At 45.6% G+C, this 25,125-nt stretch overlaps 1 protein-coding gene across 2 annotated transcripts in view; it reads left to right on the top strand.

The window, feature by feature from the left end:
• The window catches only part of SRRM3 (serine/arginine repetitive matrix 3), a 110,364-nt gene that overhangs the window by 75,809 nt on the left and 9,430 nt on the right, over nt 1-25,125 (top strand). For both annotated transcript variants that reach the window (XM_056819795.1, XM_007485990.2), the window contains 8 exons: nt 5,852-5,986; nt 6,335-6,415; nt 6,950-6,979; nt 9,052-9,114; nt 9,308-9,343; nt 11,951-12,001; nt 12,644-12,748; nt 13,453-13,624. In XM_056819795.1, coding sequence (XP_056675773.1) covers nt 5,852-5,986; nt 6,335-6,415; nt 6,950-6,979; nt 9,052-9,114; nt 9,308-9,343; nt 11,951-12,001; nt 12,644-12,748; nt 13,453-13,624 — 673 coding nt within the window. The remainder of the gene's footprint in view (nt 1-5,851; nt 5,987-6,334; nt 6,416-6,949; nt 6,980-9,051; nt 9,115-9,307; nt 9,344-11,950; nt 12,002-12,643; nt 12,749-13,452; nt 13,625-25,125) is intronic.

Genomic DNA, 25,125 nt, shown 5'->3' on the forward strand with positions numbered 1-25,125 from the left:
TACTTGCATGAATTTAAGTAAATCCCTTCACTATTCCATGTGGTTTCTGTAACTGAAAAATTAAAGAATTGGCCACTGAGATCCATTTTATCTCTTGATTTATGCTCCTATGTGCCTATGTGACCTTGAACATATCACTTAGCTTCTCCCTTATATATAAAATAGAGGGGGTTGAACTAGAATCAGGGGTTATTAATCTTTGTGTCCTGGCCCTTTTGGGACAGCTAGATGGAGAAGTGGATAGAGTGATGAGCCTGAAGTCAAGAAAACTCATCTTCATGAATTCAAATCCAGCCTCAGACACTTAAAAGCTATATGAACCAGGGCAAGGCACTTTTTCTGTTTCTTTATCTGTAAAATAAGCTGATGATTAAAGTGGCTAGGTGCCTCAGTGGATAGAGAGCCAAGCCTGGAGATGAGAGGACCCAGGTTCAAATATGGTCCCAGATACTTTCTAATTATGTGACCTTGGGCAAGTCATTTAACCACCTAGTCCTTTCCACTCTCCTACCTTGGAATCAATATTTAGTATTGATTCTAAGATAGAAGGTAAGAATTAAAAAAAAAATAAGCTGGAGAAGGAAATGGCCAACCATTCTAATATCTTTCCTGAGAAAACCCCAAATGGGATCATGTAGAGTCAACCACAACTGAATAGGGTCCCTATGGCAGTTCATTGAAGCCTGTAGACATTTTCAGAATAGTGTTTTAAGGGCTTAAAATAAAAAAATAAATGATTATCAGGGAAATCAATTCTATTGAAATTGTTGTCACAGTACTTAAAAAATTCAGGGTCCCAGATGAGAACCCTTGGACAAGATGTTCTCCAAGGCCCTTCTTAGTTCTAAACCTAAGATTCTACAAATATCTATGATGATAGAGGGTGGAGTTGACTGAGAGCAAGAACGAAGGGATGGAGGGTACCAAGTTTAGGCCACCCACAACCTCTTCCCTCATGGAATTTATAGCCTGTTGGAGGAATACAGCCCATGCACCTAAGGGTCCTAATGCAGCAGTTGGTGATTGGTTTGTCCTAAAACTTGTCTGAAGCAAATCTTACTCTTTCCTTGGGGAGATTATCACCTCTTCTGTTTGCTTAATTCACCTGCTCAGTTGCTTCTCTCTGTCTTTTTTGCTGTGGACAGCAGCCCAGTAGGAACCAGAAGAGGTGATAGGTGAGGGATCCCTCCTTGATGTCATTCAGGTTCAGCTCCTGGCAAAGTTCCCAAGACCCTTTGCCCAGGGAAGATATGAGCTTGGCAGGTAGCAAACTTGAATGGGACTAGGGTTGGAGGGGGTGAGTAGAGAACAGGAAGCTCATCAGTTCCAGAGGAGGTGTGTTTATTCCAATAGGAGAAATGGATTGAGAATGTGTGTGGAAAGCCATTTCCTTCCTTGTTTCCCATCAATTTGTTCTTGATTTGGGGGCTTCATCATGAGAAACAGCATGGCAACATAATGGAAAGAACCTCCCTGGGCCTCAGTTTCCTTATCTGTCAAATGAAGGGGTTGGTCTAGGTAGCCCCTTCCAGAACTAGAGCTATGATCCTGAGACTACATCTAAGTCACTTCTTTTCCCTTGCCCTGTTTTATCTTCTAAATGATGGGATTGAACACTGGTCTCTGGGGCCCTGGCCAGCTAGAAATTCCATGGATTCCATTCCTTAGAGTAAGGAGACATAGGATGAGCTTTGCTTCTGCTACCAGTTAGCTCTCTGAACTTGGCAACCGTTGGTTCACATCTATAAGCCTCAGCTTCCTTCAAGTGAAAAGAAAATCTTATTTAGGTGTACTTACTATCTGTGTGACCTTGCAGAGGTTACACACCCTCTCTGAGCCTGCTCTCTTGCTCATAAAATGAAGGAGTTGGACCAGCTGGCCCAGGAGAGGTCTACCAGCTCTCAATCTATGTTTCTTTAAACTTATTGCTTATGTCAGCTTGAGCAAAGGTCAGGCTTCTCTTGGCCTCAGTTCCCCAATATGTAAAATGGGAAGGGCAGCCTAGATGGTCTTGGAAGTCCCTTCCAGCTCTTGATTTATGAGCCTCCAGCCCCAGTCCTCCATTCAGTCCCACATCCATTGGTTCCTCCATTCATTTCCCAGACATTGTGCCACGCCCAAATATTAGGCATCAGGAGACATCACAAAGACAAAGACTTTAGGAGCCTCTGGTTTGGAGACAATCCGGTGCTCATACCTTATCCATGCTACCGTCATCATTAGCATGGATAACTGAGAGCAGAATGATGTTCCAGCTACCAAGCTGCAGTTCTGGGAGCACTAGCCACCCACCGGTGGATAAATCTGGCCCTCCGCAGCCCCCCAGCTCTGGAAGAGAGAGAAGGGGAGCTGGCCCAGAGGAGAGGGGCTCGGGCTGCATTCCATGGAGAGCAGCTCATCACTGCAAGAAGACAAATTGGAGGCAGTTAGGAGGAGAGCAGCCAAGATGATTAAGGGCCCAGGGAGAGGATTGATTTATGAGGAAATATGGTCCGAGCCAAGTCTCGGCGGCAGCGACAGCAGCAGCAGCGGCAGCAGCTTGGTAAAGCAATGACTTTGGGAGGGGCAGAGGAAGGGAGCAGGAGGGAGGGGAAGCATGATCAGAGTCTATAAATATTTGAAAGGTGGCACCTTCCCAAGGCGAAGAGGATGTAGGAAGTGGGATAATGAGGAGGAACGGGGCTAATGGGAAGAAATGGAGAAAGTGCTCCGTATCCTGAGAGGAGACAAGGGTGGGGCTGTTCTATTCAGCTCAGCTTCTATGTCTGCTGCTTTGGTGGGTGTACACCCAGCAGCCTGGTCTCCCCAGCTGGAACGCAAGCTCCCTGAGGACAGGGGTTTGGGGGCAGAGAGGATGTCACTCAACAAACATTTATTAAACACCTATTAAGTACCAAGTGGGAAAGCTAGGTGGCAAGTGGATAGAGTGTCCTGCCTGCAAGCAGGAAAACCCGAGTTCAATTCCAGCCTCAGATCTAAGTGGGCAAGTCACTTGACCTTGTTTGCCTTAGTTTCCTCATCTGAGCTGGAGAATGAAATGGCAAACAACTCCAAACAAGCTAGATAGAAAAGTAGATCAATAGGAAGATAGGTAGATAGACAGACAGACACAGACATACAGAGACAGACAGACAGACAGATAGATAGATAGATAGATAGATAGATAGATAGATAGATAGATAGATAGATAGACAGATCGATAGATAGACAGATAGACAGATAGATGGATAGGCAGACAGAAAGATGGATAGATGGATGGATAGATAGATGGACAAATGGATAAATAAATAGACAGATAGAAAGATGGATAGATGGATGGATGGAAAGAAAGAAAGAAAGAAAGAAAGAAAGAAAGAAAGAAAGAAAGAAAGAAAGAAAGAAAGAAAGAAAGAAAGAAAGAAAGAAAGAAAGAAAGAAAGAAAGAAAGAAAGAAAGAAAGAAAGAAAGAAAGAAAGAAAGAAAGAAAGAAAGAAAGAAAGAAAGAAAGAAAGAAAGAAAGAAAGAAAGAAAGAAAGAAAGAAAGAAAGAAAGAAAGAAAGAAAGAAAGAAAGAGAGAAAGAGAGAAAGAGAGAAAGAGAGAGAGAAAGAGAGGAAGGAAGGAAGGAAGGAAAGAAGGAAGGAAGGAAGGAAGGAAGGAAGGAAGAAAGAAAGAAAGAAAGAGAGAGAGAGAGAGAGAGAGAGAGAGAGAAAGGAAGAAAGAGAGAGAGAGAGAGAAAGAAAGAGAGGAAGGGAGGAAGAAAGGAAGGAAGGAAGGAAGGAAGGAAGGAAGGAAGGAAGGAAGGAAGGAAGGAAGGAAAGAAGGAAGGAAGGAAGGAAGGAAGGAAGGAAGGAAGGAAGGAAGGAAGGAAGGAAGGAAGGAAGGAAGGAAGGAAGGAAGGAAGGAAGGAAATTATAAATAATCTCAGCAAGAAGGAATCAACATTGGGAAGGCTTCATGTAGAAGGGAGGACTTTAGCTGACACTTGAAGGAAGCCAAGAATGCCAGGAGGCAGAGATGAGAGAGCATGTTCCAACTATGGGAGACAGTTGGGGGAAATGCCAGAGTTGGAAGATGGTATATCCTGTGCAGACAGTGAAGAGGAGGAGGCCAGTGTCACTGGATCATAGAGTATATGGAAGGAATTAAAGTGGGAGAAGCCTGGAAAGGTAGGAGGGCACACTAAACAGAGCATTTTGTATTTGATCTTGGAGGCAAAAGGGAGCCACTGGAAGTTATAGAATAGAGGGGTGCAGTGATTGGACCTGCACTTTAAGGAAATCACTTTGGTAGCCAAATGGAAGATAGATTGGAGTGGGGAAGAGACTGGAGGCAGACACACCCATTATCAGGCTTTTGTAGTCCTATAGGCTTTGAGGTGCTGAAGCCCTATACCAGGGTAGGAGCAGTGTCAGAGGAGAGGATGAGGTATTGAAGAAATGTTATCAAGGGAGAATTATATCACACCAGGGGCTCCCCCTGGGACAGGATCCAAAGTCTTTTTTAAAAAGTCTCTCCCATAAAACCTAAGGCTCTTAGTCACTTTAGTGGGACAGTTGGGTAGCTCAGTTGATTGAGAGCCAGACCTAGAGATGGGAGGTCCTGGGTTCAAATTTGACCTCTGACACTTCCCAGCCGTGTGACCCTGGGCAAGTCACTTGACCCTCATTGCCTAGCCCTTACCACTCTTCTGCCTTGGAGCCAATACACAGTATTGACTCCAAGACCGAAGGTGAGGGTTTAAAAAAAATAAAATAAAAAGAATTTAGTCACTTTAGTCATATCAAGGAAGAGCTGTCTCCTCATCAAACTAGAGACTCTTAGGAGGCTCAATGGATAGAGTGTTGGGCTTACAGACTGGAGAACCTGGCATCAGACCCTCAAATCTGGCCTTAGACACTTACTAGCTATGTAACCCAAGTCACCAAACTTCCATCTACTTCCACTTCCTCAACTATAAAAATGGAGTCAGGAACTGGGTCTCCTAAATGAATGTAGGGCACAGGAGGTAGAATATCAGCCATGGTGGCAAAAAGATGAAAAGAACATGGATTAAGTAAATGTCAGAGACGAGGACTTTATACTGATTTTTCTGGCTCTACATCTCCTAGTCTCCCAACATTTTCTCTACTCATATCATCACTGCCTTGTTTCAGGCCCTTAACCTTTATCATCTGGATGATTACAATAACCTGTTCATTGGTCTTCCTGCCCCAAATTTCTCCTTTCTCCAAACCATTCTGAAGTGATTTTCCTAAAGTTCCATATGACTGGGTCACTCCCCCACTCAAGAAGTATCCAAGGCTCCCTCTCACCTCTCAGTTAAGATATAAATTCCTTTGCCTGACATTTAAAATCTTTCATAATCTGACACAAGGCTATATTTCCAACCTTGTCACATGTTAGTTCTTTCACACACTCAAGAGTACACCCAAACCACCCTGTTGGATGTTCTTTGCATACACCATTCCATCTCCTAGTTTTTTGTCTTTGCAGAGATAGAATGTCCGTGAGCATCTATCTAAAGTCTTCTGCCAGGCACTATCCTAGATGCTAAGCATACAAGGGAAGGCAAAAATACAGTCCGAACCTCAAAGAGTTGCCAGTCTAATGGAATATTCTTCCTCTCTCCTTTTCTCCCTTCCTTCCTCTTTCCCTCTTTCTCTCTCTCCCTCCCTTCCTTCCTTCTTCCTTCCTTCCTTCTTTCTCTGCTTTTTTAGAATCCTTTGTTCCCTCCATGCACCAGTTCAAGAGTCTCTTCCTATAACTAGCCTTTCCTGGTCTATAGCAGTTACTTGAGAAATGTTTATGGGACAGTCTCTGGAATAGGAGGAGGCTCTCTGATCTTGCTCTCTGTTTCTGTCTCCTGAACAGAGTGATGGAAAGCCACTACTTGATAGAGGGGGATGCCCAGGGCCTGGAATATTTGCCCTATGAAGAAGACTGCCCTCTTGAGTGCGACTGTCCTGCTGACTGTTATCGGGCTGATGGTGGGCACCGGGAATACAGGTCAGGCCCTGCAGGGAGCCCTGGGGCAAGAGCGGTGATGGGTAGCCTTACAGAGCAGGAATGGTGGGGAGTGGTCTATATGAGGACTGGGAGTGGAGTGCCAGAATGGGCGGGTTTGGAGGACCAGGGGCTGGGAAGACAAGGGAACTGGCAAGCCTGAGAAATGAAAGGTATTGGTAGTGGTTGTGATGGGAGAGGAGGGCTAGTGCAGAGGGTGGGGGGCAGAGTGGTACTCTGAAGAAATTAAGGGTCATGGATGCTTCCAAACTGGGGATCAGGGCTGAAGACTTGGACTCTCCTGGTTCCCCATACCATGTCTCACCTTTCATTCCCCAACTCCACTTCCAGGACCAAGCACTGGTCAAGCAGCTCAGCCTCACCCCCTCCCAAGAAGAAGAAGAAAAAGAAATCTGGCCATCGGAGGAGTCGGTGAGTGGGCCAAGCCCCTGGGTATGTGGAGGGAAAGGAGGAAGATCCCAGAGGTATGTGCCTGAGGAAAACCTGGGTCTCAGGGCTGATCATCTTCAATCTTGGCAGAATGAACATTGGCCCTGGGGTCAGAGGACCTTGGTTCAAGTCCTATCTCAGAGCTCTGTGACCTTGGGAAAATCAGATACCCTCTCTGTTCCCTGATCTCTAAAATCAGGGGGTTGAACTAAATGTCCTCTGAGGTGCCTTCTAGCTCTCCATCTGGCAACTATGCCAGGCTAGTTAAAAGATGTTCCCCCTCCTCACTCTCCATCTACATCTTCTTGGATCTTGGTGCCCTGCTTGATGGAGAGCCCAAGAAGAGAGAGAGGGAGAAAGGTTGGTCCAACAGCATTCAGCATCATCCCTTGGCCCTCTGCTCCCCCCTCTCACTTCTTACCCTGGGAGATGGGCCTTGACCCAGTTAACCACCTCCATCTCTGTCTTTCTATCTGCCTGCCTGCCTGCCTTCCCCCTCCTGGGACCCGTCCTCAGCAAAAAGAGGAAGCTAGACTCGGAATGCAGGTCAGTGAGCTGGGCTGAGCTGGGCTGGGCTGGTGCCTTTGGCTGGTGGGAGTGTCAATCTGACCTCAGAGATGCTGCAGAAGGCAAGGGTTGTGGATTCTATGCGGATGGCCCCAATAGAGGACATCCAGGGGTCCTAGCAAAGCCAGGACTAAAGATCTCATGCCCCGCCTTCCCATCCTGGCCCCCTCTAGACCAACCATAGACCTATGTGGGAATGGACCCCCTCCCCAAGTTCTTCATACTATATTGCTATTAGGATTTACCTATTAGGCATTCATTCCTTTGAGTCCACTATTGCAATGGGAGGAGACTTAGATAGTAATTATCAATGGAGAGCAGGACTTAAGCAAGGTCATGATGAATAAGGTGGGCCAGGGACCTGGGGGTGGGGAACGAGAGGCAGTAGGGGGCAAGGAAGTCTGCAGAAGTCAAATTTCACAGGAAGGTCCAGTTGCAGAGGATTAGTTTTCCCATCTGTAAAATGAGGACATGATAGCAACTGGTCCATCGTAGTCTTTATCTTTGAATATTATCATATGATTCCTGATTCCCAGGTAATTAACTCCCACCTTGGGGTCTGGGGTTTTTCCAACTGCTTTCTCCTGGAGCTGGCTGGCAGAATTTCTCCTCCCACTGCCAGCCGGGCCTCAACACTTGGATTCAATGTGGCACCATGCACTGCGATGCCATTCAGTTCAGTATGATCCGATTCAACCCCAAAATAATTGGTTAATGGCCTGCTGTGTGCAGAGTCCTGAGCTAGACAGCTGGAGGGCAGTACAAAGCTTAGACAGACTCAGTCCTTGCCCCGAGGAGCCCTCAGTCTGAGGTGGGAGAGGGGTGTGGAGACACACACATCAAAACCTGGAATAGATGATGAAACACCATAAAGGCAGAAAGAGGGGCATGAGGATGGGGAGGGGAAAGAGCATTCCAACAGGAAGTGGTATTGGAGCTGAATGGGAAAATAACCGTAGGAAAAATAAATAACTGAATAGAATAGAATAACCATAGGAAAAATAACTGAATAGAATAGAATAACCATAGGAAAAATAACTGAATAGAATAGAATAACCATAGGAAAAATAACTGAATAGAATAGAATAACCATAGGAAAAATAAATGAATAGAATAGACTAACCATAGGGAAAATAGAATAGAATAACCATAGGGAAAATAAATGAATAGAATAGAATAATCATAGGAAAATAAATGAATAGAATAGAATAACCATAGGAAAAATAACTGAATAGAATAGAATAACCATGGGAAAAATAACTGAATAGAATAGAATAACCATAGGAAAAATAAATGAATAGAATAGAATAACCATAGGAAAAATAACTGAATAGAATAGAATAACTATAGGAAAAATAAATGAATAGAATAACCATAGGAAAAATAAATAAATAGAATAGAATAGAATAGAATAACCACAGGAATTCAAGAGGGAGGGAGAGAACAAGGTTTCTAGGTAGGGGAATAAGGGCACAGAGGCCACATATCCATGTATGGGGAGCAGATGGTCAGTGGTCCAATTTGGATGGATTCTAGACTGTAGATGGGTTCTGATTTTGTGTAGTGAGAGATCAGATGATGGCAGGTATGGGGGTGGGAATCTTGACTTGGAACGTTTTTCTCCTAGGCAACAGAATGCTATTGAAGGGTCTTGAACAGAAAAACAATTGGTCAGATCTAGGCATAAAGAATTTAACCACCTAGATTCAAAGTGGGGAGGGGAGAGAATGAAGGTGGCAAGTCTTATTTGGAACCTGTTACAATAGTTTGGGCATGGGGGCAGCTAAGAGTCAGGCCTGGAGGCAGGAGGTCCTGGGTTCAAATTTGACCTCAAATACTTCCTACCTGTGTGACCCTGGACAAGTCACTTAACCTCAGTTGCCTAGCCCTTAGAGCTCTTCTGCCTTGGAACCAATACACAATATGGATTCTAATATGGAAGGGAAGGATCTAAAAAAAACAAACAAACTGCATGGGCACATTGTGGGTGAGGTAGGGAAACAGCCCAGGAAACAGAGGTGAAAGCTATTGCTTCTATCCTGTGTCAGCAGCTGTGGGAGCTCCTCATCCCTTCGGAAGAAGAAGAAGAATGGAAAGAAGCATAGACGTGACAGGTACCTAAAAAGGTCTCATCCCCTCCCCAGCCTTGGAACCCTGAGCCCTCCTTCCCATGTCTGCCCTGACCTCTCACATCTCCCCAGAGCTCAGGGGCCAGGCAAGGAAGGAGAGCCCAGCATAGAGGGAACAGAGGGCAGACTGAGCCTTCAAATGTCTTCTAAATGGGATCCATTTTGCCATGTCTAACAGGTCTGACTCAGGATCCAGAAGGAAGAGAAGACACAGGTGAGCAGGACCCTGCAAAATGGGTGGTAGGGCTGGCCCTGAAAAGTGAGGAACAGAGTTAAGATAGAGCCAGTCCCAGCTCAAACCTGCTTCCAGCACTGTCTGTACCCTCTACAAGAGCTCTACAAGAATGCTACAAGGGGGAAGCCCTTTCTCTAAAGGAACACTGGAGGGGGCAGCTGGGTGGCTCAGAGGATTGAGAGTCAGCCCCATAGATGGGAGGTCCTGGGTTCAAATCTTGCCTCAGACACTTCCTAGCTGTGTGACCCTGGGCAAGTCACTTAACCCCCATTGCCTAGCCCTTACCACTCTTCTGCCAGATTCTAAGATGGAAGGGTTTTAGAAAAATAAATAAAGGAACACTGGAGGTCCCTAGTGGGATGACCCAGTGTTAGTGGGTGACACTGGGGGTCCTTAGCCAGATACCTGGTGCTGAGAGACTTGAGGCTGGGAGACAGTAGCACCTGGGGCATCTTGGGACTTTTTTCCTCCCTATATGCTTTGCCAACCTAGAGGGGAACAAAATCAACTCCCATATACCAAAGGTCCCATTCTGTACCTCACCTTTCCTTTCAGTCCCTCTTAGAGACTTATTCCAGAGCCTCTTGACCTCAGTTTCTGTATTTGTAATTTAGAATGTGAACTCCTTGAAGTAAGGGGCTGTTTTTGCCTTTCGTTGTGCCTGAAACTTGGTATTCAAATGCCTGTTAGCTTCTTGCCTTGACCAGATGAGCTCGAAGCTCCTTTCCAGGTCTAAATCTATGAACCCGTCACTTGTTCTCTGCCTCAGTTTCCTCATCTGTAAAATGAAGGAGTTGGACTAGACCCTCGAGCCTATGGTTCTCTTTCCCTGGTTTCCACCCTTGAATCAGACACAGCTGAGCCAGGAATTGGGCTGGTGTTCTGCTGCCCCCCAGTGGTGGAAATCTCCAGGAACTCAGCCTAAGAACCCATTTCGAGTCCATTCTACTGAGGACTGGCTGGGGACCAGGCCCATGCCAGGCTTCTCCATCCCAAAGAGATAATCTGAAGCCAACCTGGGGCTTTGCCCTGCCTAAGGAGGGCAGACTCAGAGCCCGGACGTGATGTTTAAGGGTCCCTCCGATGCTCTTAGACAGGGGACAGGCATTCATTAGACTCTGGTGGCAGGCATTGGGCATCCAAAGGCACAAATCCACTAGAGCCTGCCCTTCTGGGCATGGAATAGAATGGAACATTCTATTGGGATAACAGAGACAAAACAGACATGCAGAAGTATGTAGCAAATAAGTCCAAAAGAGAAACAAAGTCGTTTGAGGAAACAAAGCATGAACAAGAGAAAGGAAACACTCTGTGCTGGACACTGAGCTAAACAGTAGACACTTTTCTTATCCCGTTTAAGCCTCCCAATAACCCTGGTAGGCAAGTGCTATTATTACTCCAATTTTACAGATAAAGAAACTGAGGCATGTAGAGACTTAAGTGACTCTATGTCCAAGGACATACAGATAGTGTCTAAGCTAAATTTGAACTCAGGTCTTGCTAATTCCAGACCCAGTGCTCTATGCCCTGCACAATTTAGCAGCTAGAGGTGGTTAGATTCTAAATCCTCTAGTCATAGGACCTGGGTTTGAATCCTGATAACCTGCAGGACCTCTTCTGGCCTCAGTTTCCTTCTCTATAAAACAAGGGTGTTGGATGAGATCTCTGAGGCTCCTTCCAACTCTTAAATCTCTTTCTCCCTTGCTTACTAATGTTCTAATCTGAGGGGAAACTGATGAGAGCAAGAAGATGATTGGGATTGAGGCAAAAGAGAGGAAGACCACTGGCAGCCATTGAATGGGTAGGCAATCAGTCAGCATGGCTGGAGGGCACATTGGAATCCATTGGAGCTGTCCAACACGGATCAAAAACCCTAACCGAAAAACTCAGGGGAGAGAAGGGGAGGCCAGGAATGAGACAAGCCTTCCATTAGGGCCCCAACTTCCGGATTTGCCTCAATGGTCTGTGTCCTTGGCAAGACCCCATTCACAGTTGAGTACCTGGAAGGCCAGAGCTCATAGAATCCAGGGATCCATTCAGTCCTGCCTGGCATCTCTCTCCCATTGTCAGCTTCCAACCAAGGGTGCATGTAAGAACTCAGCTGCCCTCAGAGAAAACTATATATTCAAATTAGAAGCCTGTGGGGCAGCCAGGTGATCCAGTAGATAGAAAGCCCGGTCTGGAGATGGAAGGTCCTGGGTTCAAATCTGACCTCAGACACTTCCTGGCTGTGTGACCCTGGCCAAGCCACTTAAGCCCCCTTGCCTAGCCCTGACTCTCCTGCCTTGGAGCCAATACTTGGTATCAATTCTACAATGGAAGGTAAGGTTTTAACAATAAAGAGCCTGGGAAGTAAGTAAGCCCTGAGCCACGTCCAGGGAGTCACTGGTCTTCACCAAAGGAGTTGAAGTGCAGGTGAAAAGCCTGTGTTTGGGTTAATGTGCAGAGCTCTGGGACAAGAAAGACATCCCAACCTGGGGCTCGGCTCTCAGTGAAAGGCAAGTTTTCGGATGCGTTCTAGAGGAGCCAATGGCCTTTTCTCCCTGCCTCCTAGCTCCCCAGCCACTAAGCTTCCTGTTGTTCTAGGTCCCGGAGCCCCAAGAGCAAAAGAAAAGAGAAAAACAAAGAGAGGAAGAGGTAAGAGACCTGTCTTGCTGCCCCCTTCCTGGCTAGGGGACCAGGACCCAGCTGAGACTGCTTTGGGACCTCCCGGAAGAGCTTGGCTCAGCCTGGGATCTGCTAACATCTGGCTCGAGCTTTGAGAAGGGGAAAAGAGGTGTTTGGGGCAAACTCTCTCCTTCCACCCTCACTCAAAGGGGCCTCTTTCCTTTTGGGGAGGGGCTGCTGGGGCCCAGAGAGAGGTTCTGGAGGATGCCAACCTCAACCAGAGGAACAGTAGGCAGACACTGATACGGTGTGACGAGTGGCCTGGTGAAGGCATCCTCCGTGTCTCCACCACCTGCTCTGTTCTGTGGTTGCCGGTTATTCCTCTGACAGGGGCCAGATTCTGCTAGCACCCCCCAAACACATACACCTTCCTAGCTAGGTGAAGCTGCAGGCTTATACGCCAAATAGATACTCCTACGAGGGGGACCGCAGGCATCGGCCTCTCCCTCACACGGAGGAGGAAGGGTCTGATGTCACAACATCCTAGAACAGGGTCGATGGGAGAGGGGAGGCACAGGACTTCCTTGGATCTCAAGAGGGCTTCAGAGCCAGGCTGGCTGAGATAATCGGCCTCCCCTCTCTTCGTCTCTTCCCCTCACCTTCCTTTTCCAGGCCTCATAGTGAGTCTCCATCAAGAAGGTCTCATCGACACAGTAGCTGTAGTTCTCATAGCGCCTCCATCTCTTCTAACTACAGCAGCTCCAAATCACCCAGCAGGTAGGCTGGCCAGCCTACAGCAAACCATGGCCATGCTGAGGGCATGGCAGATGGCATGTGACCAGATCTTTGGGCTGAGTTTGGGCTGAGGGCTTAGAAAATGTGGGTGAGGATTTTTGTTTTCCTTCTGAGTCCCTGGTGCTTCTGTGATGTTCCTTTTCCCTCTGGGGAGGGTCTAAATACCTAGAATTTGGTTGGGGGATAGTTGGGAGACTGAACAATGGAGGGATTGTAGGTAGCTACCTTTGATGAAATCAAAAGGCCTTGGGCCAATCAACCCATTCATCAGACCTTTCATGAAGTCACTCCAGGGCTAAATTCTCAACTCTGTTGGGGCATCAGGAGAAGATGGGGTCTCTGTCCTCAGGGAGCCCAAGGTTTCATGGGAGAGGCAAAGAGAAAGGTAGGGAGTGATTCTAGGGAGTGGAAGCTAAATGCTTGATTGTCTGGTTGAGAATGCCAAGTACTGAAAAAAGTCAGGGCAAGTAGAGATTATTTGGGACTAAAGGAGTCTGGGAAGGCATCCTGGAAGAGGTGATGTCTAAGGGATCTGGGTCAGTCTCTCTAAAGCAGAGAGAGTAGTTGAGCGTGCATGGTCAGAGAGGCTTGCACCTACAGTCAGCCTGGCCAAGACTGAGTCAGTGCAGGGGAAATGAAGTAGGAGGGTCCCACCCTGGCTCCCTCCATCCCTCCCCTTGCTACAGACTGAGCCCCAAGCCCAGAGATGATGGCCCCAAGGCCAGTAGCCAGCGGTCCAGCAGGAGCAGAACGTCTTCTCCTTCGGGCCGCAGCAGATCGGGGTCTCCACACCAGAATGGCCAGCGGAGCAGGCGTCCCAGCCAGGTCCGAGGCAGCCCATCGGATACACCACTGGATGTATGTACCCCTGGCTCTCGCCATCATTCACCTTCCCCCTCTTCACCCACCTCCCCAGTCGTTCGCAAAGGTCACTTCACATTTATAGAAAGTCAAATGGGGTCAAGCTCAGACTCTCTGTCACACCAAGTGTGTAGATGGAGCTGTGTGTGTACGTGTATGTGTGTATGTTGGGGTTTAGGGGAGACGGCAATCTATTGCCCCCACCTCTCCCTTTTCCCAACCACCCTGAACCCCAATAAGGGCAGATCATATAAGACTCCCCCCACTTCCCACCCATAGCTCCTCTTAAACTAATTAGGGGGAAAGAGAAGATGAGATCTTCCTAGACCTACCAATGGGCTGAGTAGCCCCTCCATTTGTGCTGACGTGCTACCCTTCCACAAGAGACTTTCCCATCCATTATCCCATTTGATCTCTCACTACCACCCAATGAAGAAGGCATAGAAAAGGTTGTTACTATTTCATAGATGAAGAAACTGAGGTACAGCTAGTAAGCAGAGAGACACACTTAGAGCTCAGAGTTCCTACCAGCCATATGTCCTTGTAACTTGGAAGTCCCATTGACCAAGCCAGAGCTCCCTCTTCGTTCTGCTACAAGGTCTAGGGCCCCCAGGAACCCTCCACCCTGGCTGGGTGTTGGGGGGAAGATCAAGCATCTCATTTAGCAGTATGACAGGGCAATATAACTGGGGAACAGATTCAGATGCCTTGAGATAAAAAAAAAAACTAGACTAGATGGGACCTCAGAGGTCATCTTGTCCAACCCCCTCATTGTATAGATGAGAAAACTGAGGCCCAGGGAAGAAAAGTAACCTAAGGAACCAGGAATTCTCCCCAAACTGTTAGTGTGTCATCCTCCCCACCCTCTACTCCCATCCTACTTTGCCTCCTGGGTCTCTGAATATGAAATACACATCTCTCTTTGATGATCTTAGAGCATTTTCAGGGAACATAATTTAATTCCAGCTTCTGGTACCAGCCTTTATTGTAAGGACAAAAAGGATCCCCCCTTATCCCTTTATTCCCAGAAGCAAGTTGAGTAGATCAGCATGGTATCATTTAGTCCACAAATTCCCAACTCTAGCATTCTGGTCCCATTTCCAAGACTGAGCTCCTATATCCACACACATCCCCAGCACTATTCAGCACTATTCCCTATCCATGACATTGAGTTCCCACTGCTCTGTGCTCAGTCTGAGACTGAGTCCCCCAAAACTAGGAATATTTTTAAACTCCATGAAACTCTGAGGGCTCTACACCATTCTCATCCATTTTTGAAAGTCCCCCATCCCCAGGCCAAAGTGTTTTTTCTCTGCCACCCACACTGCATTTATTTTATGAATGCCTTCCCTTGATCTCCCCCTTTTTGCTTTGAAAGACCAGCCTCCTCTTCCCACCCTATTTTTTGTCCTTTCATCCAAGAAATCTCTACCTTGAAGATCAATTAGGGTTTTTTGGTTTGGCCCCATGAGACAGAAGTAAGACTAGAAGTCAGAGAGAAGCCAATTTCTGCTCTATATAATCTCCCAACAACTCGACTTGTCCAGTAACAGAATGGAGTGTCTGGTAGGTAATAAGCACATTGTCACTGCTCAGACAGAGGCTAGATAGTCATGGACATTGTTGATGGGATTCTAGAATTAGCTGAAAGTTTGAACTAGACAACATCTGATGTCCCTTCAAATTGGGAGGTTCATTGACCATTTGGTCATCTCATTTCTCTCGCAAGTCATGTCCTTCCCAGGCCTATCCTATGCCTATTTTTTTAGTGATGGGGAGAAGTAGTTCACTGAAGCCCAAAGGGGGCCTCTGAGACGCTCACAAAATTAAAGGGCCTAAACTAAACTCAAGTCACCATATCTCCTATGAGGCAGGTAGAGTCAGAACTGCGAACAGAAGACCTGTCTTCTTTTTGAGACTAGAATCACAGCATTTCAGAGCTAGAAGGGAACTTAGAAACTGTTTAGTCCATCCCTGCTCATTTTACAGAAGAGAAAGGACTGAGACACAGAAAAAGTTTAAGTGATTCATCTTCAATCACAAAATAAGTTGGTACCAGCCCTAGGAGTAGAATTCAAAATCCTAGCTTCCAGTCCAATTCTCTTTTAAACATACTAATGATTTCTAATGTTCTAATGACCATAAAGAGATCCTCAGCTCATTGAATATTTAGCCCAACTCTCCTTGATTTCTCTAAGATCAAAAATCACTTCACCTTGCTTAACCAAATCCATCTTTGCCTGTCTTTAAGAATGAAGGTCAAGATAAGTGTGGCTGGGGCTAAAAGTTACAACCAAGTCTTCTGGATTCTAGAATATCAGCTGCCTTAGAAGGTCTCTCTGGTCATACCCCTGCTTCAGGACCCATGTGTGGTACCATTCATCCCAGAGCCTTAGATTTCCATCTTTCAGGTCTTAGCATAGTAGCATCCATGTATGTGTTGGGTTTGATTTTTATTTCCATTTTTAGCTATTTCCTTTCATTTCCCCCCTATTTTTTGAAAACGTTTCCCCATTTTCTTGGACAAGAAAAGCAAAACTTTGTGAATCTTAAAGGAACCCAAGAAAATATCTTTGTTCCAGATGCTATCATCCCATGGCCATTTTTTAGAATGATTTCTATATAAAATATATATAAAAGAAAAGAAAATTATTTATAATCCAACCTGGATGGAATACTCTTTCATTGATACCTTCCAGGTCTTGAGCTCTCCTTAACCCAAACCTCCTGTTAGTTGGAAGCTCCTCCCTAGGTCCATAACTGAAAAACAGCAGAGTGATTCAGGGAGGAGACACTCTTTTCTCTGGGTGAGTTTGGGAAATATCAAAATAGATCATTTTCTATTGGTTTTCAGAGCCACAGGATGCACTCAATGTACTCAAAGGCATAATCCAAGCTAACCCAGAGGGATTCACAAAACTAATGTGGATAGAATGCATAAACCCAAGGATAATAGGGCTAGCAACCTTAGAATGAACTCAATCCCTAAATCCAAAGAAGATAACACCTGAATACCCAGTGGGAACTGAACCCATATGTCCAGAAAGAAAGGAGCCAAACACAAGTTTCCCAATTAACAATATCCTCTAAGGGCCTCAGGACCTTCATTAATTAGCTCACATAAGGTAATGCCCAGCTCAGGCCAAGAAGGAGTGACATTAGGTTGTTTAGAGTTCTCAGTGTCAAGGGGATACCTTAGCTCACACAGCAAAGAAAATTCTATCTGAACTTAACCTAACCTTTCCCTTGATCACATCTAGCACCTAGGATAGCGACTATGTGGTCATGATGGTAGGATTGGAGATGAATGAGGTTCCGACTTTTTGTCAAAGAGAGACTCTTTATGCCAATTCCCAATTGCCACTAACCTCTAAAGGAAGGAAGGAGGGGAAAAACTCCACTCCCCAAGGTTTAAAATTTATCAAGTGTTCTCTGGGATTTATCAGCTGTTCTATCCTATGATCCCCTAAACCCTCCCTTAAGGCAATAAAAGTAGGACAGAGAATAAGTGAGCTCTAAACCCCCAGAAGAGATCAGGTATCCCTCCCTTCCCAACACTGTTTCCCTCCAAATAAAGGGCTTAAATTTGACCTATTCTTGGACTAATTTAAAGGGAAATCATCCAGGTGGAAGGTGGCAAGGGAAGGGAATGGAAGAGATCAACCAATTATCAACCCTTTCCCAGAAAACAAATTAAATGAGCCCTACCCCCAACTACATGTAGGTCCTCAAACATCTGCCTGCCCTCTCACCCAAGATAGGTCCCCTGAGCCTCTTCTGAAAACAGCTCCCTGAGGAGTATTCTTCCAAGCCTTTCTCTCTCCCTTTGCTTGGGGTGGGATGGCTACCATCCTCTAACTGCCCCTTCTTCCCCTTGGGGAAGTATTTTGGAAGTTGAATCAAGGTCAAGAGAAGACCTAGCCCTCTTCTTTTTCAGGTTTTGGTCACAGAGTTTAGCAAATGTTGAGAAATGTTTTGGGTGGGGGTTGGGGATGGCAAAGTGATGGGGGAAGACTTTTGCTTATTCTCTCTTTTAAAAGCCACACAACACTTTTTAATCCCATCTGTGTTTTTGTTTGTTTTTTAGCCTCCCATTTGAACCGTGGTAATATGGGGAATTACAGCAGGCAAGGGCTGGGCTGGGGGAGTTCACCTACCTTGTCCTGTGTTTTTCCCCCTTTCTTTTCTTGATATTATATTTTTTTTCTTGTTTGTAATGTACAGAAATGCAAACTATTTCTCCATTTATTTTATTTTCTGGTATCTACTGTGTTGTTCTAGAATTTTGCGTTTGTGTGTGTCGCTGTGGACGCCTTTGGCCACGTCAATGCAGAGACATGTTTTTGAATTTCAAGTGGACACTGATCATTGTTTCAAACTGTTTCTTTTTACCCCTCCTCTGTAACTGGAATTTAAAAGGGAAGATGACTGTAGAAAGAAATAACTCATACTGGGAATGCCCTTGTCAATGAGCATCCCTTCCTCTAGGACCCTCCATTGGACTATAGGGTTATAGAGTTAGTGCTGAAAGGGACCTTAGATACCATGTTGAGAAATCTAGGCTCAGAGAAGATAAATTACTTGCCCTGAGTCACACAGTGAATAAGTATTGTGGTATAATTTGAACCCAGGTCTATCTTGCCTGTAAGTCTAGCATTCTATCTACTATACCTCCAAGATACTTCTCATAGGGTAAGGACTAGAATTGCTTCATGTCAAAGACTGACAAAAAGCCCATAACATACTGGGCAGTAAGGGAGTCTTACTGGTCATTTGGTCCAACCCTTTCATTTATGGATGAGCAAACTGAGACCCAGAGAGGAGTCATTTACCCTATATCCCATAGCTCATAAAAGCTAAAGCCCAAGGGCCTCCAGACTCTTTTCATTCCACCCCAGTTCAACTTCCAAGAAGGAGGATGAGGGTGGGGTGATATAATATGATAAAGATCTATATGACCTCCAAAACACCAGATATTTGGAACTCCAGAATTCAAAAGACAAAGGATAATCCAAGGTATGAGGGATATTCTTGATTTGTGAAGATAGTGTAAGGAGAACTATCATGGCCTCTATTCTTTCCTAGGACATTTCCTTGGTAGCCCTTTGTAGATAAGCTCTGGGGCAAACCTAGGGATCCCTTTGGAGGTGATCATCATTCACCCTATAATTCAATGCTCAAAGTCCCTGGCACCAAATAGAGCTCCAAGCATACCAGTAAAATTCCAGAAAGTTATAGGACTCACAGAAATGTAAAGAGAGGAGAAATCACCTGAAAGTCTAGCCATGTCACTGGCTTGCTGAGCTGTCAATCAGGATCAGGTCAGACTATTAATGAACATTGTAATGTGTTAGTATGCTATCAGTGGTTGATTTGATGCTTACTGGTAATTCCACCAGCCAATGAGAAGAAACCCATTTTCTCCCTCCCACCATCAGCATTAGAGGTAGGTCCTGGGCAATAGTCCAAGAATACAAGGCTATTCTGTCTTCTTGGAAATGCTAGACTAGAGCACCAGCCGAGTCTGAACAGTGCTTCCCAGTTTTTCTTTTGTCACTTTATAAATTTTTATAAATAACTTGGAGAACACATCCCCAGCATCCTCCAGTGGGGCAGTCCTTCAGGGCTCTAGTTAACTCCAAGAATAGAAGTTACAGAACAGCTGTTTTGGTACAGGGAATTTTCCCTCCTGAATGTTCCCTATACTGGTGAAATCAAAGGTCCAGTCACCATATGTATGTCCTATCCTAAGAAACAAGTTCTAAAGTTCCTTTCTGAACCCGATAAGTAATAATTCTTTCAAGGCACTTAAGGGTTGCTCTGTTGAGCCTTTTTATTGGTCTCTGTTTGCCCTTCTTCCATATAGCCCCCACTCAAAATTGTCCTTTTAGAAAACTGAATCCCAAGAAAGGTGATGCTCCTCCTGGGACCTGCCAGGAAGATAATAGCATCTCCTCACCCAACTACTGTCATTCCTAAGAGAACTAAACAGTTAAATACATAATTAATTAATCAACAAACATTTATTAAGTTTCAAGCACAAGTCAGATGCTGACCTAAGTGTGAAGAATACAAAAGACAAAAGCCAAATGGTTCCTAGCCTCAAGGAGCTTTCTTCTAAGAGCAGTTGGGAAGGGGCTTCTAGGGAGAAGAGGCAAGAAAAAAAGTGCTTTGTGAGCCACCCATCTGCTTCCTGCCAGAAGGGAAAAGTACTGGAGTGGGAAGTTTTCTTTATACTCAAATAGCCCTCACTTGTAGAGGATATCCTGAGTGAGCATGGGGAACAGGTGTTGAAACCTTAGAAACCCAACCTGGTTGACTTCCCTTTTAAATGGCTGGTTTTCCTTTCCACTTTCATCCTTCCACTCTGACTGGCTTCTTTTGGATTGCCCTCTTCTCTCTCTCTCTGTCTCTCTCTCTGTCCCTCTCTCTCTCTCTGGGTCTGTCTCCTTCCCTTGCCCTCCTCATCTCTGTCTCTTCCCTACCCACACCCCACCATGGGCTCCCTCCATGTTGTTCCATCTCCATCTGCTGCTTACTGCATGTTCTCTGGAAGTTCTCTGTTGTTAAGAAAGTTAAAGGCATCTCGGCTCCTTAGACATTTGGAACAAAAAAAAAACAAAAACAACAACGAACAAACAAACAAGAGCAGAGAAAAATCAAATGGTTGCTTGGGGTGTCCTGAAATGCCGCCCTAGAGGGGGGTGGGGTGCAACCCCCTCTCCCCCGCCCCAGTCAAAGCAACTGCTTTATTAGCCCAGGGTGGAAAGTGGCAAATACTAAAAAGAGTCATTGTCTTTTTCCCATTCTGCATCCAAATGGGAGATTTTCCTTTTCTTTGTTATTATTGCATTCCTGTCACTGACCAATCAGAAGGTAGGTATTTGTCTGGCTTCGCACGTTCCCATCTCCAGATAAGCCTTGCAGCACTGAGCTTGGTTTTAATGTGACTCTCTCTGTCTCTCTCTGTCTCTCTCTCTCTGTCTCTCTCTCTCTGTCTCTCTCTCTGTGTCTCTCTCTCTGTGTCTCTCTCTGTCTGTCTCTCTCTTTCTCTCTGTCTCTCTCTGTCTCTGTCTGTCTCTCTCTCTCTGTGTCTCTCTCTCTGTGTGTCTCTCTCTAATATTTTTTGGTGGTTCTATATGTTTTAAACATTTTTTAAAAGCTAAAAGGCCATTTGTTTCTTCTTTATTGTTTTTTGGGGGGAGTGTTTCCTTCTTTCCCTTCTGTCCTCCTAATTCATCTTTTTTCTTTTCCTTTCCTCCTTCCTTCCTTTTCTTCCTCTTCCCTTCCCTCCATGTATTCCTTCCTCCTCCCTCCTATCTCCCTTCCTCCCCTTCCTTTCTTCCTTCCTTCCTTCCTTGCCTGTCTCTATCTCTTGTCGTTGTTAGAATGCATTTCTGTGTGGTTTTAGCCTCCTGACTCTGTATTTCCTGTTGTGAACAGTGCATTGTGTTGAGTCCATTTGATTTCCTCTGCTGCCTGAAGCAGTGGGTAACCAAAATTCACCCAATCTGCAAAGCCATTCTCCCAGACTGGCCAGGTTGGGGGGTGACTTGAGAAGAAAGAGAAAGGAAATGCTTTGGTTTTGACCCCAGCTGGCCTGAACACGATTACCACCCTTTGGTGCTAAACTTTGGCATCCAGATTTTCAAGGAGGTTTCAGGATGACAGCCTGGAAGAAGAGAAATAATTCATACTTCTTCCATTATGAAAAGGGATCTTTAACAAAGAGACTCGAATGAGTGAAATCTGCCCTTCTTTTCCCATCTATCCCAAAATCCATTTCCTTCTCCCTGTGGGATTTGGCTGGGCTCCATTGAGTTAAAGTGCTAGTTGAGCAACCCTCTGATGGAGGAGAAGCCTAGAGCAGAATGAGTCCCTGCTCTATGCTCCCTTTGGACTTTCTTTGGGGCCTCGGAGCTAATGGCAGCCTGGGGCTAATAATAGGGCTGTGGGGCAGCCACTAGGGGGAGGATGCCAAGGCAACTCAGCAGAGCTCCCTGGAGATCCTCAGGGGTGGAGAGAATCTCCAGGAATATGGCCTCTACACAGGAAATGGGGGCTAAGCCATGCCACATGGCTGTTTTGTATGCAGCGAATTTTAGTTGGCTTTGAGGGAGTGAAGACTGGGTTTGAGAGTTATCTTGGCAAGGAAAACCCTCAAAAAAGAAAAAAAGAAAGAAAGCTGTCAAAGGTGGAACAGGTTTCTCCCCTCTCCTCCCACCCCACACTCCCTCCCACCCACTTTGCTGGAAGTCTTCAAGCAGAAATTGCTTTGTGGGTGTGGGTTGGACAACATGGCCCCTGAAGTTCCTCCCAGCTCTAAAAGTTCTATGGGAAAATGGGCAACTAAGATTTTTAAAATAAAATGGAGTCCAGGATGGTCTGGATCTCATCAGAACTAGGGAGGAACATAGAGGTACCTTTCCCTGGGCTAGCTAGATGGCAACCTTAGGAGTCACCCAGGCCTTTGATGATCTTTAAAAAGGTCCCTTAGCTTCCTCTAGCAGATTTCCCATCTCATTGTCTCCTGTGGAAGGGAGAGAAAACTTCCTTCCTCTGGGTTTATTGGCATCTCTACTTAGGACCCTTCTTGGGGGATGTAGATAAGTTGGAGATATTCTTTTGGAGTAGAAAAAGGAGAGGATTCCAGTAGTTTAGGGGATTCCAGGGGCAATAAATCCTTTCCAACAAAGCCCATTAGCAATTCAAGTATAATGTTATTGACTTTTGATGTTGCCTGGGGTACTTAGAGGTTAAGTGGGCAGCCCAATCAATCCACAAATATTTCTGGGGTGTTTACTTTATACTGGGAATTATGTTAAATCCTATAGATACAAAGAATACTCTGAGACAGTCCCTGTTCTCAAGAGGGTTACAATCTAATTAGAGGAGGCAATGGAGCAAAAGTGTCAGAGGCAGGAAGTGAATTCAAATCTCCCTTGACTCCAAGGCTACTTTCTCTCAAAGGAGAGCAAACTTGGAGTAGAGGTGGGTGATTGAAGGACTAGAATAAGGAGAGGGCCTCCCCTTGGTAAAATAGCTGGCACTCTATTCCCTGGGATCTCGTCTTCTGCTTCTCCCTCCCTTACAATTTCACTCTCAAAGACCCTTCAATTAAGCCTTTTGCTGAGAACACCAATAGTGGCTCACTTCCCCACACACTCCTCCCTTTGCCCAAGGTTCCAGGGATTTTTAGAAGCTGGATAACAGCTTCAGACAAATCTCTACTCCAATCAAAATCAAAAACAAAAACAAACAATCAAAAAATAAATTTGGTGCTGACCACCTCAGTTCCCCTTCGTCAGGCTTGAGATTGGATCAGACATTTTGGGGAAACAAAGGAATTTTTTTTTGCCCTTTTTGCTGTTACAAAAATATTTGGGCACAACTCATTCACTTTTTCTTTCTTTCTCTGCTATCAGGATATTCCATAGAGGCTTCATCTCCGCCTTTCATCCTCTAGGACTATATTTCCTTCTACAGGTAGATGGGACTGTAACAAGCTTTATGCTTTCTTTGACCTACACACACCACTACCACCACCAAACAAACAAATAAACAAACAAAAACATACTTCACACACGCACACAATTTCATCTGATGACTCAAAAGGCTGGACAGAGGCTAATTATCCCCATTTTGCAGATGTGAAGACTGAGGCTCAGAGAGATTAGGTTACTTTCTCAGCCATACCCAGTTAATTAGTGTGATAAAGAAAGAACAAGAACCTCTGGCCCCAGCTAGAAAGTAGACTTGACTCTTTTATATTTCTTCCACTTAAACCAACAAAGCTCTTCCTAATCTATTAGTAATCCACTTTATTGACTTCCAGTTCCCTGGATTGCTTTTCTGTTATCTTCAGTTAACCTTTTAGGGTTAACCATCCCTTTCCCCAGGATCTCGAAGTTTCTCCTCCCTATTCCCCACCATCTTTCAAGTTCAAGAGCAGAGGATGTGGTCAGTAGGGAAACCAGCTTTTGGACCAGATGGAGCCCTCTTCATATTCTTCTCCATCCTGGGGTAGGATGGAGAGGTGGTGCTTGGGGAGAAGAAAAGGGTGGTTAGAGGGTGCATAGATCTGAGTGGAACTTAACTCTAGGTGGCTTTCAAGGTAGGAAGAAATGGACAATGTCTGAATGATTTGATGTAAGTGGAGACTCAAGCACTGGCCAGAGAGGGGGTTGGAAAATAGGTCCTTGGCTGGCTCTAAGTTTTTGAGTTTCATGTCCTGAAAGACCGGCTCCTGTATACCCCCCTCTCAAGTTAGGCAGCACTTTCAGGGAGACAGGAGAAGGAGACACAGTCCCTGCTCACAAGGAGAAAAATGTCACTCAGAGGCCAAGTTGAATAATTTATGCACCACGAGAGATCAGGGCAGTGAGAGATCAATGGAGTAATGGATCATTTAATGAGTATTTGTTAAACATGTGCCAAGTATAGTGCTAGGTACTGGTGACACAAATATTAATCAAAGGAAGCTTCCTAGAGGAGGTGGGTCCTAAGTTTGACAAGTAGATTTACTGTCTCCATGTATTTCTGCAGGTTGTTTTTTTCCCCTCCAAAGCTGTACCCCATCTTTTAGCTATTTATTTTATTTTCATGACATGTCTTGGGAGACTGGGATGAAGTCAGGGATAATTCTCCCCATTTCACAGATCCTGGAAACTGAGGCCCAAGGTATGAGGTGGATTGATGACAGGGATGAAACCAGAGCCTAGGCCTCCTGACCTCCCCAGCCTAGATCTGGGAGAGAGTGTTGGATGCTGCTGAGGAAGGTGACAGGTATTAGAGAATTTAGACCCTGGGGAATCAAGGAAAGTAGGGTTCTGGATATCTAAAGGGGTACAATTAAGATGGTTCTTCAGGGTGATGAGCCAGACTGGTTATGTGTGTTGGATTCACATGCTAGTGAGGAGCCATTCCAGCTGCTTTGCTTTAGTACGTCATGACACTGAAACTAAGCTTAGGGAGAGATTGAGAATGGCACTAATGGTGGGAAATGGACATAGGTTAGGATCAAGCAAACAGCTTGTCCCTCTGCCTCCTCTGCCCTCTTTTCATCCAAAGGCACTGCCTTCCAGAGAGGATGTTCCCCTGGTTCCCAGGTCTGAGCCTTCCCAGTGCTGCCCACCTTGGAGAAGCTGGCTTCATCCCTCTCTTTGCTTTGTGCCTATTGGTTGCTTAGGTTACCAGTCAGTGGATCTCCACCAAAGCTTAGGTCTCAGAATCTGCAGGAAGGGAAGATCTGACTACCCTTTAGTATGGATCCCTTGGAATGGCCTCAATTAAGGTCAAGTCAATTTCTGGCCAAGAGGAAGATAAGGGCAAATCCTCCTCTCCTAACCCAAGGGTCCTAAACAGCCTTGCAGATAGACACGCTTCATCACTGACCCCCTAGAGAGCCTTATGTCACGCCCAGGAAGCCAGGTCTTCCCCAGAAACCTCCTGGCATTTGCCAAGGCAATTGTTTCAGGGTTGGACCTTCCTCACAGACC

The sequence above is a fragment of the Monodelphis domestica genome, chromosome 2 (genome assembly GCF_027887165.1).
Source record: "Monodelphis domestica isolate mMonDom1 chromosome 2, mMonDom1.pri, whole genome shotgun sequence".
NCBI lineage: Eukaryota > Metazoa > Chordata > Mammalia > Didelphimorphia > Didelphidae > Monodelphis > Monodelphis domestica.